The 15594-nt window shown below is 45.1% G+C and overlaps 1 protein-coding gene across 1 annotated transcript in view; it reads left to right on the top strand.

Moving 5' to 3' along the window:
* Positions 1-15594, top strand: part of LOXHD1 (lipoxygenase homology PLAT domains 1) — a 247851-nt gene that overhangs the window by 89173 nt on the left and 143084 nt on the right. The window contains exons 11-14 of the mRNA XM_029059328.1: positions 3747-3833; positions 5327-5462; positions 12954-13108; positions 14253-14413. Coding sequence (XP_028915161.1) covers positions 3747-3833; positions 5327-5462; positions 12954-13108; positions 14253-14413 — 539 coding nt within the window. The remainder of the gene's footprint in view (positions 1-3746; positions 3834-5326; positions 5463-12953; positions 13109-14252; positions 14414-15594) is intronic.

Genomic DNA, 15594 nt, shown 5'->3' with positions numbered 1-15594 from the left:
AATGTCACTGACGAGGGGAAGGCATATTCCTTATCAAAGGAACTGGATCGAAGTGGCCCAATTTAATCTACTTATTTTCCTAACTGAACAGGATGACCATTGACAACCTTACTCTAAGAAACACAGACGGTTTCATGGCAAAGGATAATCTGCTTTAAGTGGAAATTACTTTGTCTTTTTCTGATTACACTGTAAACTCGACAAGGCTGGGGCCATACCTATTACTTTCACCGTACTCTCCCAAGCTACTAGTACAGTGTTCTGCACACAGCAGGCTTTTGCTAATACTATCGAGTGAATGAATGACCTTTATTTGAAAGCACCTAATTCAGTTCATAGGGTCCAGTGTCCAGTGAATAGTTCGATGATGAATGATAACTATGATATTCATTATCTTAGAACAATTATTCTAAGAGCTGGGTTGATACATGTTATACAGATTGGACACAGTTCTTGTCCCACATGGAGCTCAGAGTCTAAGTACTGTGAGCCCGTTGTGGGCAGGGATTGTCTCTATTTGTTGCTGAATTGTACTCTCCAAGCACTTAGTACAGTGCTCCGCACACCGTAAGCACTCAATAAATACGATTGAATGAATGAATGAATAAGTAGGAGGGTGAATAGGTATTGAATCTCCATTTTAGGGATGAAAAAACTGAGGCCCAGGGAAGTTAAATGGATTTACCCAATTGCCAGAGCCGGGATTAGAGCTTAAGCCTTTTGGTTCTCAGGCCTGTTCTCTTTTCATTAGATCATGCTGCTTCTGAAAGTGAATTATTTTATGATTTATTTATTGAACTCGAAATTTTCCCCCACCTCCTGCTCAGCTGCTCAACACTGCCTAGGCAAAATTAAAGGAGTAGTCTACCCTCTCACTGGATTTTCCCTGGAGCAGCAAGTTCAGTGGGGTGGGCTGGGCCAGTGGTAAGTCTCCCTATAAAGGGGAATGAACTGGCTTGGAGGAGAATCAATTAATCAGTCAATCAATCAATGGCATTATTGAGCAGTTACTATATGCAGAGCACTGTATTAAGCACTTGAGAGAATACAATACAACAGAGTTAGCAGACATGTTCTCTGCCCACAGTGACCTTACAGTCTAGAGGAGAGAGACATTAATATGAATAAGTAATTTATAATATATAATTTAAAGATATGTACATAGGTGCTGTGCGACTGAGGGTGGAGTGAATATGAAATGCCCAAAGGTCAAAGATCCAGCGAGCTGGGGAAAAGAGGACTTAATCGGGAAAGGCCTCTTGAGATGTGACCTTTAAGCTTTAGAGGTAGGGAAAGTGGTGGGCTGGTATATACGGAGAGGGAGAAAGTTCCAGGATAGAGGGAGGATGTGGGGAAGGGGTCAGTGGTGAGATAGACCAGATGGGGCACAGTGAGTAAGCTGGGGCTAAAGGAAGGAAGTGCTTCAAGATCTTTTTGATGGTATTTGTTAAGCACGTACTACTTTGTTAAGTAAGGGTATTTTATGGTATTTGTTAAGCACTTCGTGGTTGTGTAAAAAAGCCTGATTGAATGATCATCGGTATTTCAATCAATCAGTCAATAGTACTTATTTAGTGTTTACCATATGAAGAGCACTGTATTGAGCACCTGTGAAGGTACAGTATAACAAAGTTGGTATAAATGTTCCCTAAGGAATTTACAATCTAGAGAGAGAGATAGATATTAAAATAAACTATGGATAAATACATAAGGTCTGTGGGGCTGGGGGTGGGGTGAATATATAAGAAGCAGCATGGTGTAGAATGAGGAGCAAGGCATAGTGGATAGAGCAAGGGCCTGGGAGACACGAGTTCTAATCCTGGCTCTGCCGCATGTCTGCTGTGTGACTATGGGCAAGTCTTCTGTGCCTTCTCTGTGCCTCAGTTATGTCATTTGTAAAATTGGGATTGAGACTGTGAGCTCCATGTGGAACAGGGAGTGTGTCCAACCCGATTTGCTTGTATCCTCCCCAGCGCTTAGTATAATCCTTGGCACATACTAAGCACTTAACGAACACCATCATCATTATTATTATTATCGAGTGCTTAAAGAGTGCAGAACCAAGTGCGTGATTGAGGGCAGAGGGACTCCTGAATACTGTTTTTGCCTGTGGAGGGAACACACAAATGTTATTATTCCAAAGGCAGAGGAGAATCAGGGTCAGCAGGCCCACCTGTGCCTGACTCTTACCTATGGATGACTTTCCCCCAGTTCTCAATGTCACAGAGGTGAAGCAACATTATAAAGATGGGGTGTGACTTGGTTGTGACTCCAATTATCTGGGATTGACCAATGTGGAGACTATTAGTGGCAGGGTAGACCTTCAGAAGCTTGATAAGAAGGCGAGCACTCTATCCTCTCAGTCCCATTTTGACCCCCTGCCATCTCCACGGGGCTTCTGGGAGTCCTCACTCACTAGTTCCATTTTTTAAATGAAATTTGTTAAGTGCTTACTATGTGCCAGGCACTATACTAAGCGCTGGGGTAGATTTACTAAATTTACTAAGATTGGACACAATCCATGTCCCACATAGTGTTCACAGTATTAATCTCCATTTTACAGATGAGGTCACTGAGGCACAACAAAGTTAAGTGACTTGGCCAAGACTAGTCTGCTGGGTGACACAGGTCAAGTCACTTCACTTCTCTGTGTCTCAGTTACCTCATCTATAAAATGGGGATTAAGACTGTGAGCTCCATGTGGGTCAGGGACTGATTCCAACCTGCTTAACTTGTTTCTACCCCAGCACTTAGTACAGTGCCAGGCACAGAGTAATTGCTTAACAAATACTTCTAAAAGCAAAACAAAAAACAACCATTCCTCCACCTCAAAAAATCCACTAATAAAATGTCCTCCGGGCATTAGGGTGTGCTTCACTCCACATTGGCTAATGGAGAATGCCACAAAGCCATTGCATAATAGAAGCTACCTAGGAATTGTACGCTTGTAGCCGGGAACATTAAGGGCCTGGTTAAAAAAATCTGCCAGTGCGATCTAGTGGATAGAGCATGAACCTGGGAGTCAGAAGAACCTGGGTTCTAAATCTGACTCTGCCACTTATCTGCTGTGTGACCTTGGCAAACTTCTCTGTGCCTCAAGAGAAGCATCTTGGCTTAGTGGAAAGACTCTGGGCTTGGGAGTCAGAGGACGTGGGTTCTAATCCCGGATCTGCCACTTGTCTGCTGTGTGACCTTGGGCAAGTCACAACTTCTCTGTGCCTTAGTTACTTTATCTGCAAAAATGGGGATTAAAAAATGTGAGTCCCACGTAGGATAATCTGATTATCCTGTATCTATCCCAGCGCTTAGAACAGTGCTCTGCACATAGCAAGCGCTTAACAAATACCATTATTATTATTAATTCCCTCATCTGGAAAATGGGGATGAATAACTGTGAGCCCTATGTGGGACAGGGACTGTGTCCAACCTGATTAGCTTGTATCTACCTCAGTGCTTAGAACAGTGCCTGGCACATAGTAAACCCTTAACAAATACCACAAGTGTATTATAGAGGATCCTTTTGAACTGGGCTTCAACTTGCCCGTTGCTTGAATCACTTTTGCCCCTGTGCTACCTACGTGTGGCTGCAATGTCATTACAGGGCATTTGAGTTTTGTCATTGCTTAGTACAGTGCCTGGCACATAATAAGCCCTTAAAAACTATCATAATTGTGCTGATTATTCTTATTATTGACAAATTCTGCTCTGACCTGATATTTTTAGGAATTTTGTACTGTGCCCTACAGATTGAACTTCCGGATCTAGGCCGATTTTACAAGATCAGGATATGGCACGAGAAGAGGAATTCCTCTAGTGGATGGCACCTAGCAAGGGTGAGAAACAGAATCCTTTTCCTGTTTATTCATTCATTCAATCATATTAATTGAGCGCTTACTGTGTGCAAAGCACTATACTAAGTGCTTGGGAGAGTACAATATAACAACAAACACACACATATCTGCTCTCAACTAGCTCACAGACTAGAAATTCTTCCTTTGTCTTCCCAGTGTTGCTCTAGGCAAAATCTCCATCTCTTGAAAGCGGAGAAACTCTTTCTTCCTTTCTGGATCCTGGAATGACACTAGGACCACCCAGTCCTAGAGGGGAACTAATTGGAGCAGGGGGTAAATCTCCTTTAGGAAAAACAAGGGCTCCAACTCTCTTACCTGAATCACACGGTTGAGTGGGACAGTTTTCAGTAGAATAAACACTCCTAGCTAGACCTCAATTTTCCAGAAAATTCATTTTCTGTAATTAGACTTTTGAGAATACCTTGAATACTTGAGTTTTGTTTCCCGTAGGTGTGGATAGGGATAGAAACCATGAACACTACACTGAAAAAGATGGAACTTTGAGGATCAGGGAACATAGCAGTGTGCTGGGAACAATAGGCGGGGTGGCTGGGGAGGAGTTGTCGGCTGGGGCCTCAGGAAGGTAAATCTGCACTGGTAGCTAGCCTGGGCTACCAGCAATGAAGCTAGGTCATGAAGACAGCAACCAGTGTGTGTGTGTTGGGATTGGTTGGGCGGGGTGGGGGGCGCGGCAGAGGGAGAGAGAAAGAAAGAGAGAAAGAGAGAGAAAGAAAGAGAAAGAAAAAGGGAGAGAGAAAGAGAATGAAAGAGAAAAAGAGAAAGAGAAAAAGATAGAGAAAGAGAGTAAAAGAGAGAAAGAGAGAGAGAGAAAGAAATGAAAAGAAAGGAAAAGAAAGGAAAGCCCCCAAATCCACTAGGCTAGTTCAACACTAGGTGGAGAACTTTACTGCAGAGCTCACCGATGATATATATATTATAGGCAGTCTTCACCTCAAAAAATCAGATGCATATGTGGGGGTAACTAAACCAGCTCTGCAGTATTTTCCAGTCTTCTAGTCTGTCACCTTCTTATTTACACCTGACATGGTAAATGTAAGCAGGTTTCAGTAAAATCCCCAGCACCCAGAATGTCCTCATCTCCCGATTGGTGGGGTCCTGAACATTCTGGAGAGTTTGAGTTTTGACTGTCTCGGATTTAGAAATGCTTCCTTTCTTTTTCTTCATGTAACTGGGCTGGGAACAAAGCCCTAGCCCTAGTCTGACTGTTGATTTGAGTCAATCCTGTTGAGGTAGAAAGCGGGTAATGGAGACAGGTCTGGTCAGGGGGTAAAGGTCGGGCTGTGGATGAGGGAGTCAGAGCGGCCTCAGTCGAGGACACCCAGACCTGCCTCAGGACCCGCAGGCCTAATATCTTCCGGAACCAAATCTTGGTTTTCCCCCAACCCTGGTAAGTTTTTAGGGTTTGTCCTTGCCCTGAACCCAGTAGACTCACTTGACTGTGGTATCCATTTCAGCTAACACTGTTGAACCCTCTGACCAAGGCAAAGTACAACTTCAACTGCAACCGATGGCTGGATATCAACGAAGACGACAATGAGACCGTGAGGGAGCTCACTGCCGAGGGGCCGGTGGTCAGGAGAATCATGCCCAGTAAGTTCTGGGAAACAAGGGTACGGCTCGGGAGAGCAGAATGTTTATGAGGAGGTAGGAAGGGCCCGCTGAGGCAGGAGGGCACCCAGCACAGTCACAGGAATCCACTTAACACAGCAAGAGCCATCAGTTGCCATCTGTAACGTGTTTTCTGTTGCAGTCACCTCTTAAAGAAAAGAAAAACCTGATTATCCCTCACCTACAAAGCTGTGGCGTCCTGTTGTACCGTACTCTCCCAAGCTCTTAACACAGTGGTCAGCACACATATGATTGACTTGGGTCATATGGATTGACAAGTGTCCTTCCTCACTTTCAAAATTCATCCATCGCCCCCTTCTTCCACCCATGAAGCCTTCACAGGCTGATGTGGGGAAATCCAGGGAGTCTCTCCTCTCTAGGAATGGCTTCAGTCAGTCAGTCAGTCAGTCAATCATATTTATTGAGAGTTTACCATGTGCAGAACACTGCACTAACCACGTGGGAGAGTAAAATCTAATAATAAACAGACACATTTCCTGCTCACAATGCGCTTATGATCTTGAGGGGAAGACAGACATTAATAGAAATTTTAAAAATTACATTTAATTACATAAGTACTGTGGTGCTGGGTGGGGGGATGAATAAAGGGAGCAAGCCAGGGCGAAGAGGAAGGGAGTGGGAGAAGAGGAAAGGAGGGCTTAGTCAGGGAAGGCCTCTTGGAGGAGATGTGCCTTCAATAAGACTTTGAAGGTAGACAGAGTAATGTTTGGCTTCCCTGAGGCAGGAAATAATCACTCGTATTTACTAGGTGCTTTTTGTGTGTAGAGCATTATACTAAGCACTTGGAAGAGTACAGTAGAACAGAGAGGGTAGACACATTCGCTGCCCTCAGTGAGCTTTCAATCTAGAGGATAATTCTAGAGAATAATTTACCATCCTCCCTCCCCATGATAGATCATTATGTTTCCCTGCGTTTCCACCTCGCAGACCAAAATGACAACCTACTCACTGAGCCTCGTCCTTGTCTCTCTTATTGTTCAATCGTATTTATTGAGCACTTAGTATTTACTGAGCACTTTGAGAGCTTACCATGTGCAGAACATTGTTCTAAGTGCTTGGGAGAGTATAATGCAACAATAAAGTGACACATTCCCTGACCACAATGAACTTACAGTCTGGAGGATGTGGAGAAGCAGCGGGGCTCAGTGGAAAGAGCACAGGCTGGGGAGTCAGAGGTCATGAGTTCAAATCCCAGCTCTGCCGCTTGTCAGCTGTGTGACTTTGGGCAAGTCACTCAACTTCTCTGGGCCTCAGTTACCTCATCTGTAAAATGGGCATTTAGACTGTGAGAGCCACGTGGGACAACCTGATCAACTTGTATCCTCCCCAGCACTTAGAACAGTGCTTTGCACATAGTAAGTGCTTAACAAATGCCATTATTATTATTATTAATATCAACAGGGAAATATATGTACATATGCGCTGTGGGGCTGGTAGTGGGGAAGAACAAAGGAAGCAAATCAGGGCAACACAGAAGGGAGTGGGAGAAGAGGAAAGAGGGGGCTTAGCCAGGGAAGGCCTTCAGGAGGAGTTGTGCCAGAGTAACTGTCTGTCAGATTTGAGGAGGGAGGGCTTTCCAGAACAGAGGCAGGATGTGGACAAGTGGTCGGTAGAGAGATAGGCACGATCGAGGTACAATGAGAAGGTTAGCGTTAGAGGAGCAAAGTGTGCAGACTGGGTTGTAGTAGGAGAGAAGCAAGGTGAGGTAAGGAGGGAGCAAGGTGATGGACTGCTTTCAAGCCAATGGTGCGGAGTTTTTGTTTGATGCAGAGATGAATGGGCAACCACTGGTATTTTGAGGAGGGGGTGACATGTTCTAAACGTCTCACAGCCGACCCCTCGCCGCTGACCCCTCATTCATGCCCTCTCTCCTCCATGGAACTCCTGCCCCCTTCATATCTGGCAGAACACTGCCCTCCCCATTTCCAAAATCCTTCTGAAGTCAGATCTTCTCTTGGAGGCCTTCTTTGGTTAATCTCTCTTCTCCCCATCCTATTTCCCACCCCACTGCCACTTCATCATTTCTGCATCACCTAAAGCACTTGTTTATTCATTCATTCAATAGTATTTATTGAGCGCTTACTATGTGCAGAGCACTGTACTACGTGCTTGGGATGAACAAGTCGGCAACAGATAGAGACAGTCCCTGCCGTTTGACGGGCTTACGGTCTAATCGGGGGAGACGGACAGACAAGAACAATGGCAATAAATAGAGTCGAGGGGAAGAACATCTCGTAAAAACAATGGCAACTAAATAGAATCAAGGCGATGTACAATTCATTAGCAAAATAAATAGGGTAATGGAAATATATACAGTTGAGCAGACGAGTACAGTGCTGTGGGGATGGGAAGGGAGAGGTGGAGGAGCGGAGGGAAAAGGGGAAAAAGAGGGTTTAGCTGCAGAGAGGTAAAGGGGGGGTGGTAGAGGGAGTAGAGGGAGAAGAGGAGCTCAGTCTGGGAAGGCCTCTTGGAGGAGGTGAGTTTTAAGTAGGGTTTTGAAGAGGGGAAGAGAACCGGTTTGGCAGAGGTGAGGAGGGAGGGCGTTCCGGGACCGCGGGAGGACGTGGCCCAGGGGTCGACGGCGGGATAGGCGAGACCGAGGGACGGTGAGGAGGTGGGCGGCGGAGGAGCGGAGCGTGTGGGGTGGGTGGTAGAAAGAGAGAAGGGAGGAGAGGTAGGAAGGGGCAAGGTGATGGAGAGCCTTGAAGACTAGAGTGAGGAGTTTTTGTTTGGAGCGGAGGTTGATAGGCAACCACTGGAGTACCTACAACCCTCACCATTGTACTTATTTACTTACATTTAATCAGTCAATTAATCATTATCATATTGAGCAATTACGGCATGCAGAGCACGGTACTATGTGCTCCTGGGAGTACAATATAACAGAGTTGATAAGTCACATTCCCTTCCTACACAGGAGCTTACAGTCTAGAGGGGGAGACCGACATTAATATAAATAAATAAATAAATTAGGAATATGTACGTAAGTGCTATGGGGCTGAGGGAAGAGTGATTAAGGGATGCAAATCCAAGTGCAAAGGTGACAAGGAAGGAGTGGGAGAACAGGAATTGAGGACTTAGTCATGGAAAGCCACTATTGGCATTCTATTGCTTCCGCCTACCTGTAATGCATTTTGGCATCTCTTTCCTCTGCTGGACTGCAAACTCCTTTTATTTGTACTCTTCCAGGCTCTTAGTACAGTGCTCTACACACAGTAAACACTCAATAAATACAACCGAATGAAGAATGAACTCCTTGAGGGAAGGGATCGTAGTCCAAACTCTATTTTACTCTCCCATGTGCTTAGCCCAGTGCTCTGCCCAGAATAAGCACTCAATAAATTTGATGATTAAGGGTATCAATCAGTCGTACTGTGTGCGGAGCACTTCACTAAGCTCTTTGGAAAGTTCAATATATCAACAGAGAGTTGGAAGGCACGTGCCCTACCCACAGTAAGCTTACCTTTTGAATTATTGAATCTAGAGTGTTTCTTGGTGGGGTGAGGGAGTGAGAAGAGAGGAGGGATCACCCACCCACCTCTGGTTCCGATGTGCCTTGAGGTAATGCCCTACTCACTTTCCTTCTGAAGCAGGTCTTGTTCCCTCCTGCTTCAGCCCGCTACTCTCCTAAGGAAGCTTCTCTCATCACGTGCTTAGTGCTCAGTGCTCCGTACACAATAAGAGCTCAATAAATACGATTGCTTGATTGCTGCAGAAAAGCAGCCACGCAAACAAGGACAAGGCATTTACCAGCCCACAAGCTCTAACCCATCATGCCTTTTCCCTGTTAGGCAAAATAAGTCAACGTTCTTTATTTCTCATCCAACAGAGGGCAAGCAGTTTAGTATTTGGAAAATAAGACTAGTGTTCATCATATTTATCTCTAATACTTGAAATGAAGGAAAGACAGGAGGTTCATTAAAAAATATTTACCATTAGAAGGTCGAGAAAGCTGTGACTGCTATAGCGGAGGAGGTCACTCAGCCTGAATGAGAGAGATGAGTTCAGGAAATACCAAATTATGGGCTTGTGAGACAGAAAGGATGGTAGTTCTGTCTTCTGTGATGGTAAAGTCAACAAGGGGAGGACAGAGTTTGGGTGGGAGGATTAGGAGTTACGTTTTGGGCATGTTAAGTTTGAGAAGTTGCTGAGACATCCAAGTAGAGATGTCCTGAAGGCTGGAGAAAATATGAGACTGCAGAGAAGGAGAGAGACCATGGCTGAAGAGATAGATTTAGAGATGGCACATAGATCCACATAGAGTGGTGGGAGTAAATGAGTTCCCAGATGAGTGATGAAGAATACAAGGGTTCCCAGAACTGAGCCTTGAGGGACTTCCACAGTTAGGAAGTGGGAGGCAGAGGAGGACTCTGTTAAAGAGACTGAGAGACTGAGAATGAGTGGCCAAAGAGATAGGACAAGAACCAGTTAGAAGGCAAGGTTGGATAATGTTTCCAGGACAAGGGGGTGGTCCACAGTGTCAAAGACAGCTGAGAGGTCTAGGAGGATTAGGATAGAATAGAGGCCATTGGATTTGGAGAGAAGGAGATCAGCGGTGAACTTCAAAAGTATCATTTCCATGGAGTGGAGGGGGGTAGAAGCCAGATTTCCGGGGGTCAAGAAGACAAATGGAGGAGATGGAGTGCAGACTGTGAGGCCAGACAACTCACTGGCGACAATTCTGTTTCTTTAAACATTCTATGCCCCTGAAACTTGCCTTTTTGGTTTAATTGTAGATTTATGTATATGTGTTTGTCCTAGTAAGCCCCTTGAGGGGAGGCCTATGCCTTTTCTTTCCTTTTTCATGCCTCATTGTTTTTGGCACAGAGTAGGAGCCACTTAATAAATCCTATTGCAGTGTTGAGAAGCAGCGTGGCGCAGTGGAAAGAGCACGGGCTTTGGAGTCAGGGCTCATGAGTTTGAATCCCAGCTCTGCCACTTGTCAGCTGTGTGACTGTGGGCAAGTCACTTCACTTCTCTGTGCCTCAGTTCCCTCATCTGTAAAATGGGGATTAAGACTGTGAGCCCTACATGGGACAACCTGATTCCCCTGTGTCTACCCCAGCGCTTAAAACAGTGCTCTGCACATAGTAAGCGCTTAACAAATACCAACATTATTATTATGATGGAGATGATATGTTTTATGTTAACAGTATAGTCTGTTTTGTTGGTCAACATGGGTTCTGGATTTGCTAAACTGAAGATTGTCTAACTCACCATTTTTCCACTAGACGGTTCCTTTCTTTCCTAGGAAACAATGAGAGACTAGGCCAAAGGGTGTAATCAGCCTTAGAGAGCAAATTAAAATAGCTTATTCAATTCAACACACTGGGCCACACTGTTCTTTGTGCTGATGATTTATACGTAGGGTCCTTAAACAATAGTTTTAAGTAAAATAAAGCAGCATGAGGTGGGGGTGGCTTGTAAAGTGTCTCTTTGAATTCTAACCTTTTCCCTGATGCAGTTTGAGGATAGGTAGAAACAGGAATTGGTACACATTTCCTTGAAATAAAATAACTGAGCTCGCCCTCTCCCCTTTTCCCTCTGCTCCCTCTACCCCCCGCCCTTCACCTCTCCGCAGCTAAACCCTCTACTCCCACCCTCCTGCTCCTCCCCCCTCCCGTCCCATCCCCTCAGCACTGTACTCCTCCGCTCAACTGTATATATCTTCATTACCCTATTTATTTTGTTAATGAGATGTACATCACCTTGATTCTATTTATTTGCTATTGTTTTAATGAGATGTTCTTTCCCTTGATCCTATTTATTGCCATTGTTCTCGTCTGTCCGTCTCCTCTGATTAGACTGTAAGCCCGTCAGAGGGCAGGGACTGTCTCTATCTGTTGCCGATTTGTCCATTCCAAGCGCTTAGTACAGTGCTCTGCACATAGTAAGCACTCATTAAATACTATTGAATGAATGAAATGAGCCAACGATGTTAGTAGAAGCAGGTAGTTTAATTCAAACAACTATCCAGTGCAGAAGAAATCTTCAACATTCAGTCAGGACAAATCAAGCATCTTCTAAAATCCTGAAGCAGCATGGCCTTATGGGAAGACCACAGGACTGGGATCTAATCCTTGTTCGGCCACTTGCCTGCCGTGTGACCTTTGACCAATCACTTATCTGTGCCTCATTTTCCTCCTCTCTAAAATGGGGATGTTCTCCTTAGGAGCACCATATGGGGCAGAGACTGGGTCCAATATGCTCTTAGTCTGCTCTTAGTCTGCTCTTAGTGCAGAGCTTGACTCATAGTAAGCACTTAATAAATACCATTGCTATTATTATTAGTAATAATAATAAAGATTTCTCTCCACCAATTGCTCTCTCTTTCCATTCTCCCCTCAGTCAGAGCCAATTTAAAGTCGGGGCAGGAGTAGAAACTGGGGGCCTCTCTGACCAGGAGGCTCACCTTGGAGGTTGCCCCTTACTGAATTCCAGGGCATATAGAGGCAGGCAACTCTATGGAGGTAAGGGCCAGAAGCAGAGAAGATGGAGTTGCCATCAGGCTGCCATTGTGGATTTCTCTAACAGTCATTACCAGCACCATGACTGTTCTGTGGGACCCCCAGAGGGCAGTGGACTGTGAGCAAATGCTCAGCTTGCCCTCTGGAATTTTTTTTATGGTACTCGTTAAGCGTTTACTACATTCCGGGTATGATAGTGAGCCCTGGGGTAGATGCAAGTTAATCATGTTGGACAGAGTCCCCGTCCCTTTGCCCTCTCTCGGTCTTAATCCTCATTTTTACAGATGAGGTAACTGAGGCCCAGAGAAATAAAGTGACTTGCCCAAGGCCACACAATAGACAAGTGGCAGGGCCGGCATTCGAACCCAGGTCCTTCTGACTCCTTAGCTGGAGTTCTAACCACTAGGACACGTTACTTCTTAGTATTGCTGGATAAAGCAACTCTGTTAGCCCTGGTCAAGCCTGAGGAAGGAGGCACACCTGGTTTGTTATGCTTCTGGATTCGATACCCCTCTGTGAGTCTAGTTGCCTGCCTCTCTCTCTCTAGAGTGTCCCCTACCTCCCCTTCCCTTTTCCTCTTGCCCCTCAAAATACAGGAGGCCCAGAAGTCCAGAAGTATCAAAAATCCAGCCATACTGAGGTCCCAAGCCTTTCCATATTTTTAAGGTTGCATTGTAATATGAATTGAGCAGCGGGGAAGGGAATCTGCTATATGAGGGAAACAGAACGAGAATCTGCAACAGGCTGAGCCCAGAGCCGAGGAAGCAGGTTAAGGCAGGAAAAAGAGGATGCAAACTCTGCAGTGTTGGAAGAAGAAAGGAGACAGTCGAAGGAGCGATTAGAGGGCGTCGGAAATGGAGAGCAGAGTCTCAGCGTGAAACTGGATGTTCTGAACCAGTTGAACACGGTAAGGGAATTGGGTCTCTCCTTCCAGTGACACTCAGCCATCTGAGGACTCTGTCTTATTCTGCTTTGATTTTGGCAGTTGTCAAGTACCGTGTGACTGTGGTCACGGGAGATCTGAATGGAGCCGGTACCGATGCCCGGGTCTTCATCTGCCTCATTGGTGATGTGGGGGATACTGGGGAACGCATCCTGTACAACTGCAGAAATAACACTGACACGTTTGAGAAAGGCAATGTAAGTCAGTGTATTTTTTTTATAATATTTCTTAAGCTCTTACTCTGGGTCAAGCACTGTTCTAAGTTCTGGGATAAATTCCAGTTAATCAGTTTGGAGCATTTTGGAGCTCTGCTTCCCAGCCAGTTAGGGGGTGACAGCCATTTTCTAGCCAGCCAGGATTACAGTGGTTTTGTTGATTTGTCTTTAGGTTGAGAGGAATTGTATTTCCTCAGAATCTTGGCAATCTCTGTACCCCACACCTGTAGAACACACTGACTGAACGATCATCTCTCGGTGATCTGTGAATAGATCTACACTGAAATCTCGTCGTGGGCAGCGAATGTGTCTACCAACTCGGTTGTACTGTAGTCAATCAATCAATTATACTTACTGAGCACTTACTATGGTGCCCTGCAGGGCACCATACTAAACATTTGGGTGTGCACAATACAACAGAATTAGAAGACACGTTCCCTGACCACGGCAAACTGAAAGACTAGAGGGGGAGACAGACTCTCCCAGTGAGCTGTGGGAGAGTTTTCTCCCAATGTGGTCTTTGTTAAGCACTTACTATATGCTAAACACTGTTCTACCAACATTATTATTATTATTATTATTCTAGGGCTGTGGAAGATTCTGCACATTGTAAGTGCTGAATTAATATTATCATTTATTATTATCATGATATGATCATTATGATTATTAGCATGATATCATTATCATGGTAATATTATTATGATATAATTATTATATTGTCATTGATTATTACTATCAATCAACCAATGGTATTTATCAATAGACATGTAACCTATCCACCATGAGCTGATAGTCTAGAAGGGGAGACTGACATAAATATAAATAAGTAATTTATATCCATTATATTATTACAATTATACTTATTATTGTAATTAATATTTATTCCCTTTAGACTGTAAACTCAAAGTGGGCAGGGAATGTTTCTGTTTATTGTTGAATTGTACTTCCCCAAGAGCTTTGTACAGTGCTTTGCACAGAGTATGTGCTCAATAAATACGACTGACTGATAATATTTATTACCTGATATTAATGTGTATCCTTCCTTCTACTGGCAACAACGTGATACAATATATAATATATAACTACATATAGTCAATTTCCTCTGTTGTTTTTCTCTCTGCCCAAGGCCGACGAATTCACCATCGAAGCAGTCACGGTGCGGAAGGTGAGGAGGGTGAGGATAGGGCACGATGGAAAAGGAAAAGGCAGTGGCTGGTTCCTTGTCAAAGTTTTAGTGAGGGAAGAAGGCCAGCCAGAGAGTGACAATGTGGAGTTCCCGTGTAACAGGTACTGCCCGGAACACCGAGGCTTCCCTCCGTCTCCTGACGTGCTGTTCTTGGAGGGAGGGGCGGAGGGTCTCCCCAGCCCTGGGTGGGACTTTGTCCCTGCCCCATTCTCCCCAGTTCTTAGGGCTGAGACCATCCGATGGCTGTGAGCTTCATATCAACCTCTGTGTTCATTTCAGGCACCTTCCCCCAGCCCCTGGCTCTTAGAATCACTGTGGTCTTTGTTAAGCACTTACTATGTGCCAAGCACTGTTCTAGGGGCTGGGGAAGAGAAAAGTTAATCAGGCTGGACACAGTCCCTGTCCCACAGTGGGCTCACGGTCCAAGTAGGAAGGGGAACAGGTTTTGAATCTCCATTTTACAGAAGAGGAAACTGAGGCACCGGGAAGTGAAGTGATTTGCCCAAGGTCACCCAGCAGGCAAGTGGTGGAGCTAGGATTAGAACCCAGGCCTTTTGCCTCCTAGGGCTGTACTCTTTCCACTAGACCAACCTGCTCCTCAATGCACCACCAACTTGGGGTGAGCCTTCCCAGCCCCACCCGAGCCTGAGCGTAGCTATTTGAGGTGCCGAGCTGGGGGTTTTCTACCATTTCGTTTCTCAGTGGGGGACGTCCTGCCTTCGACGGTTTGGGAAGCCTGAAGGAGAAGAGGTTAGAACAGATGTCAGTGTGGGGTTTTTTAGCTCTGAGCTGTGGGTGTGATTCAAAGCACGTGTTCACAGCATTGCAGCCCCTTCTGGTTGGAGCCAGCATGGTTGCTGGGTCTAAATCCTTAGCCCTGTCATGATGACGTGCAAGAAGATGCCGTTCTCAAGAAATCTTGCCTCTGGTAGTTAATAATAATTACTAATTGTGGTATGTAAGTGCTTACTCTGTTCCAAGCTCTAGTCTAAGTGCTGAGATGCAGTTCCTTTCCCATATGGGACACATAGAAGGAGAGAACAAGTATTTGTGTCCTCATTTAGTACAAATGAAAAAGCTGAAGCACAGAGAAGTAAAATGGCTTGCCCAAGGTCACACAGCTGGACAGCGGCAGAGCAGGGATTAGAACCCAGACCTCTGGACCCGGAGGCCCAGCCTCATTCCACTTGACCATGATTCTTAATCAGAAGGGCATGATGGGATGGACTTTCTTCTGATTTTCTTCTCCATCCAAACTGCTACCTTGGTGATCCAATCACTT

The sequence above is a fragment of the Ornithorhynchus anatinus genome, chromosome 3 (assembly GCF_004115215.2).
Source record: "Ornithorhynchus anatinus isolate Pmale09 chromosome 3, mOrnAna1.pri.v4, whole genome shotgun sequence".
NCBI lineage: Eukaryota > Metazoa > Chordata > Mammalia > Monotremata > Ornithorhynchidae > Ornithorhynchus > Ornithorhynchus anatinus.
Note: the sequence above shows the minus strand (reverse complement) of the source record. Positions and strands in the feature narration are given on the sequence as shown.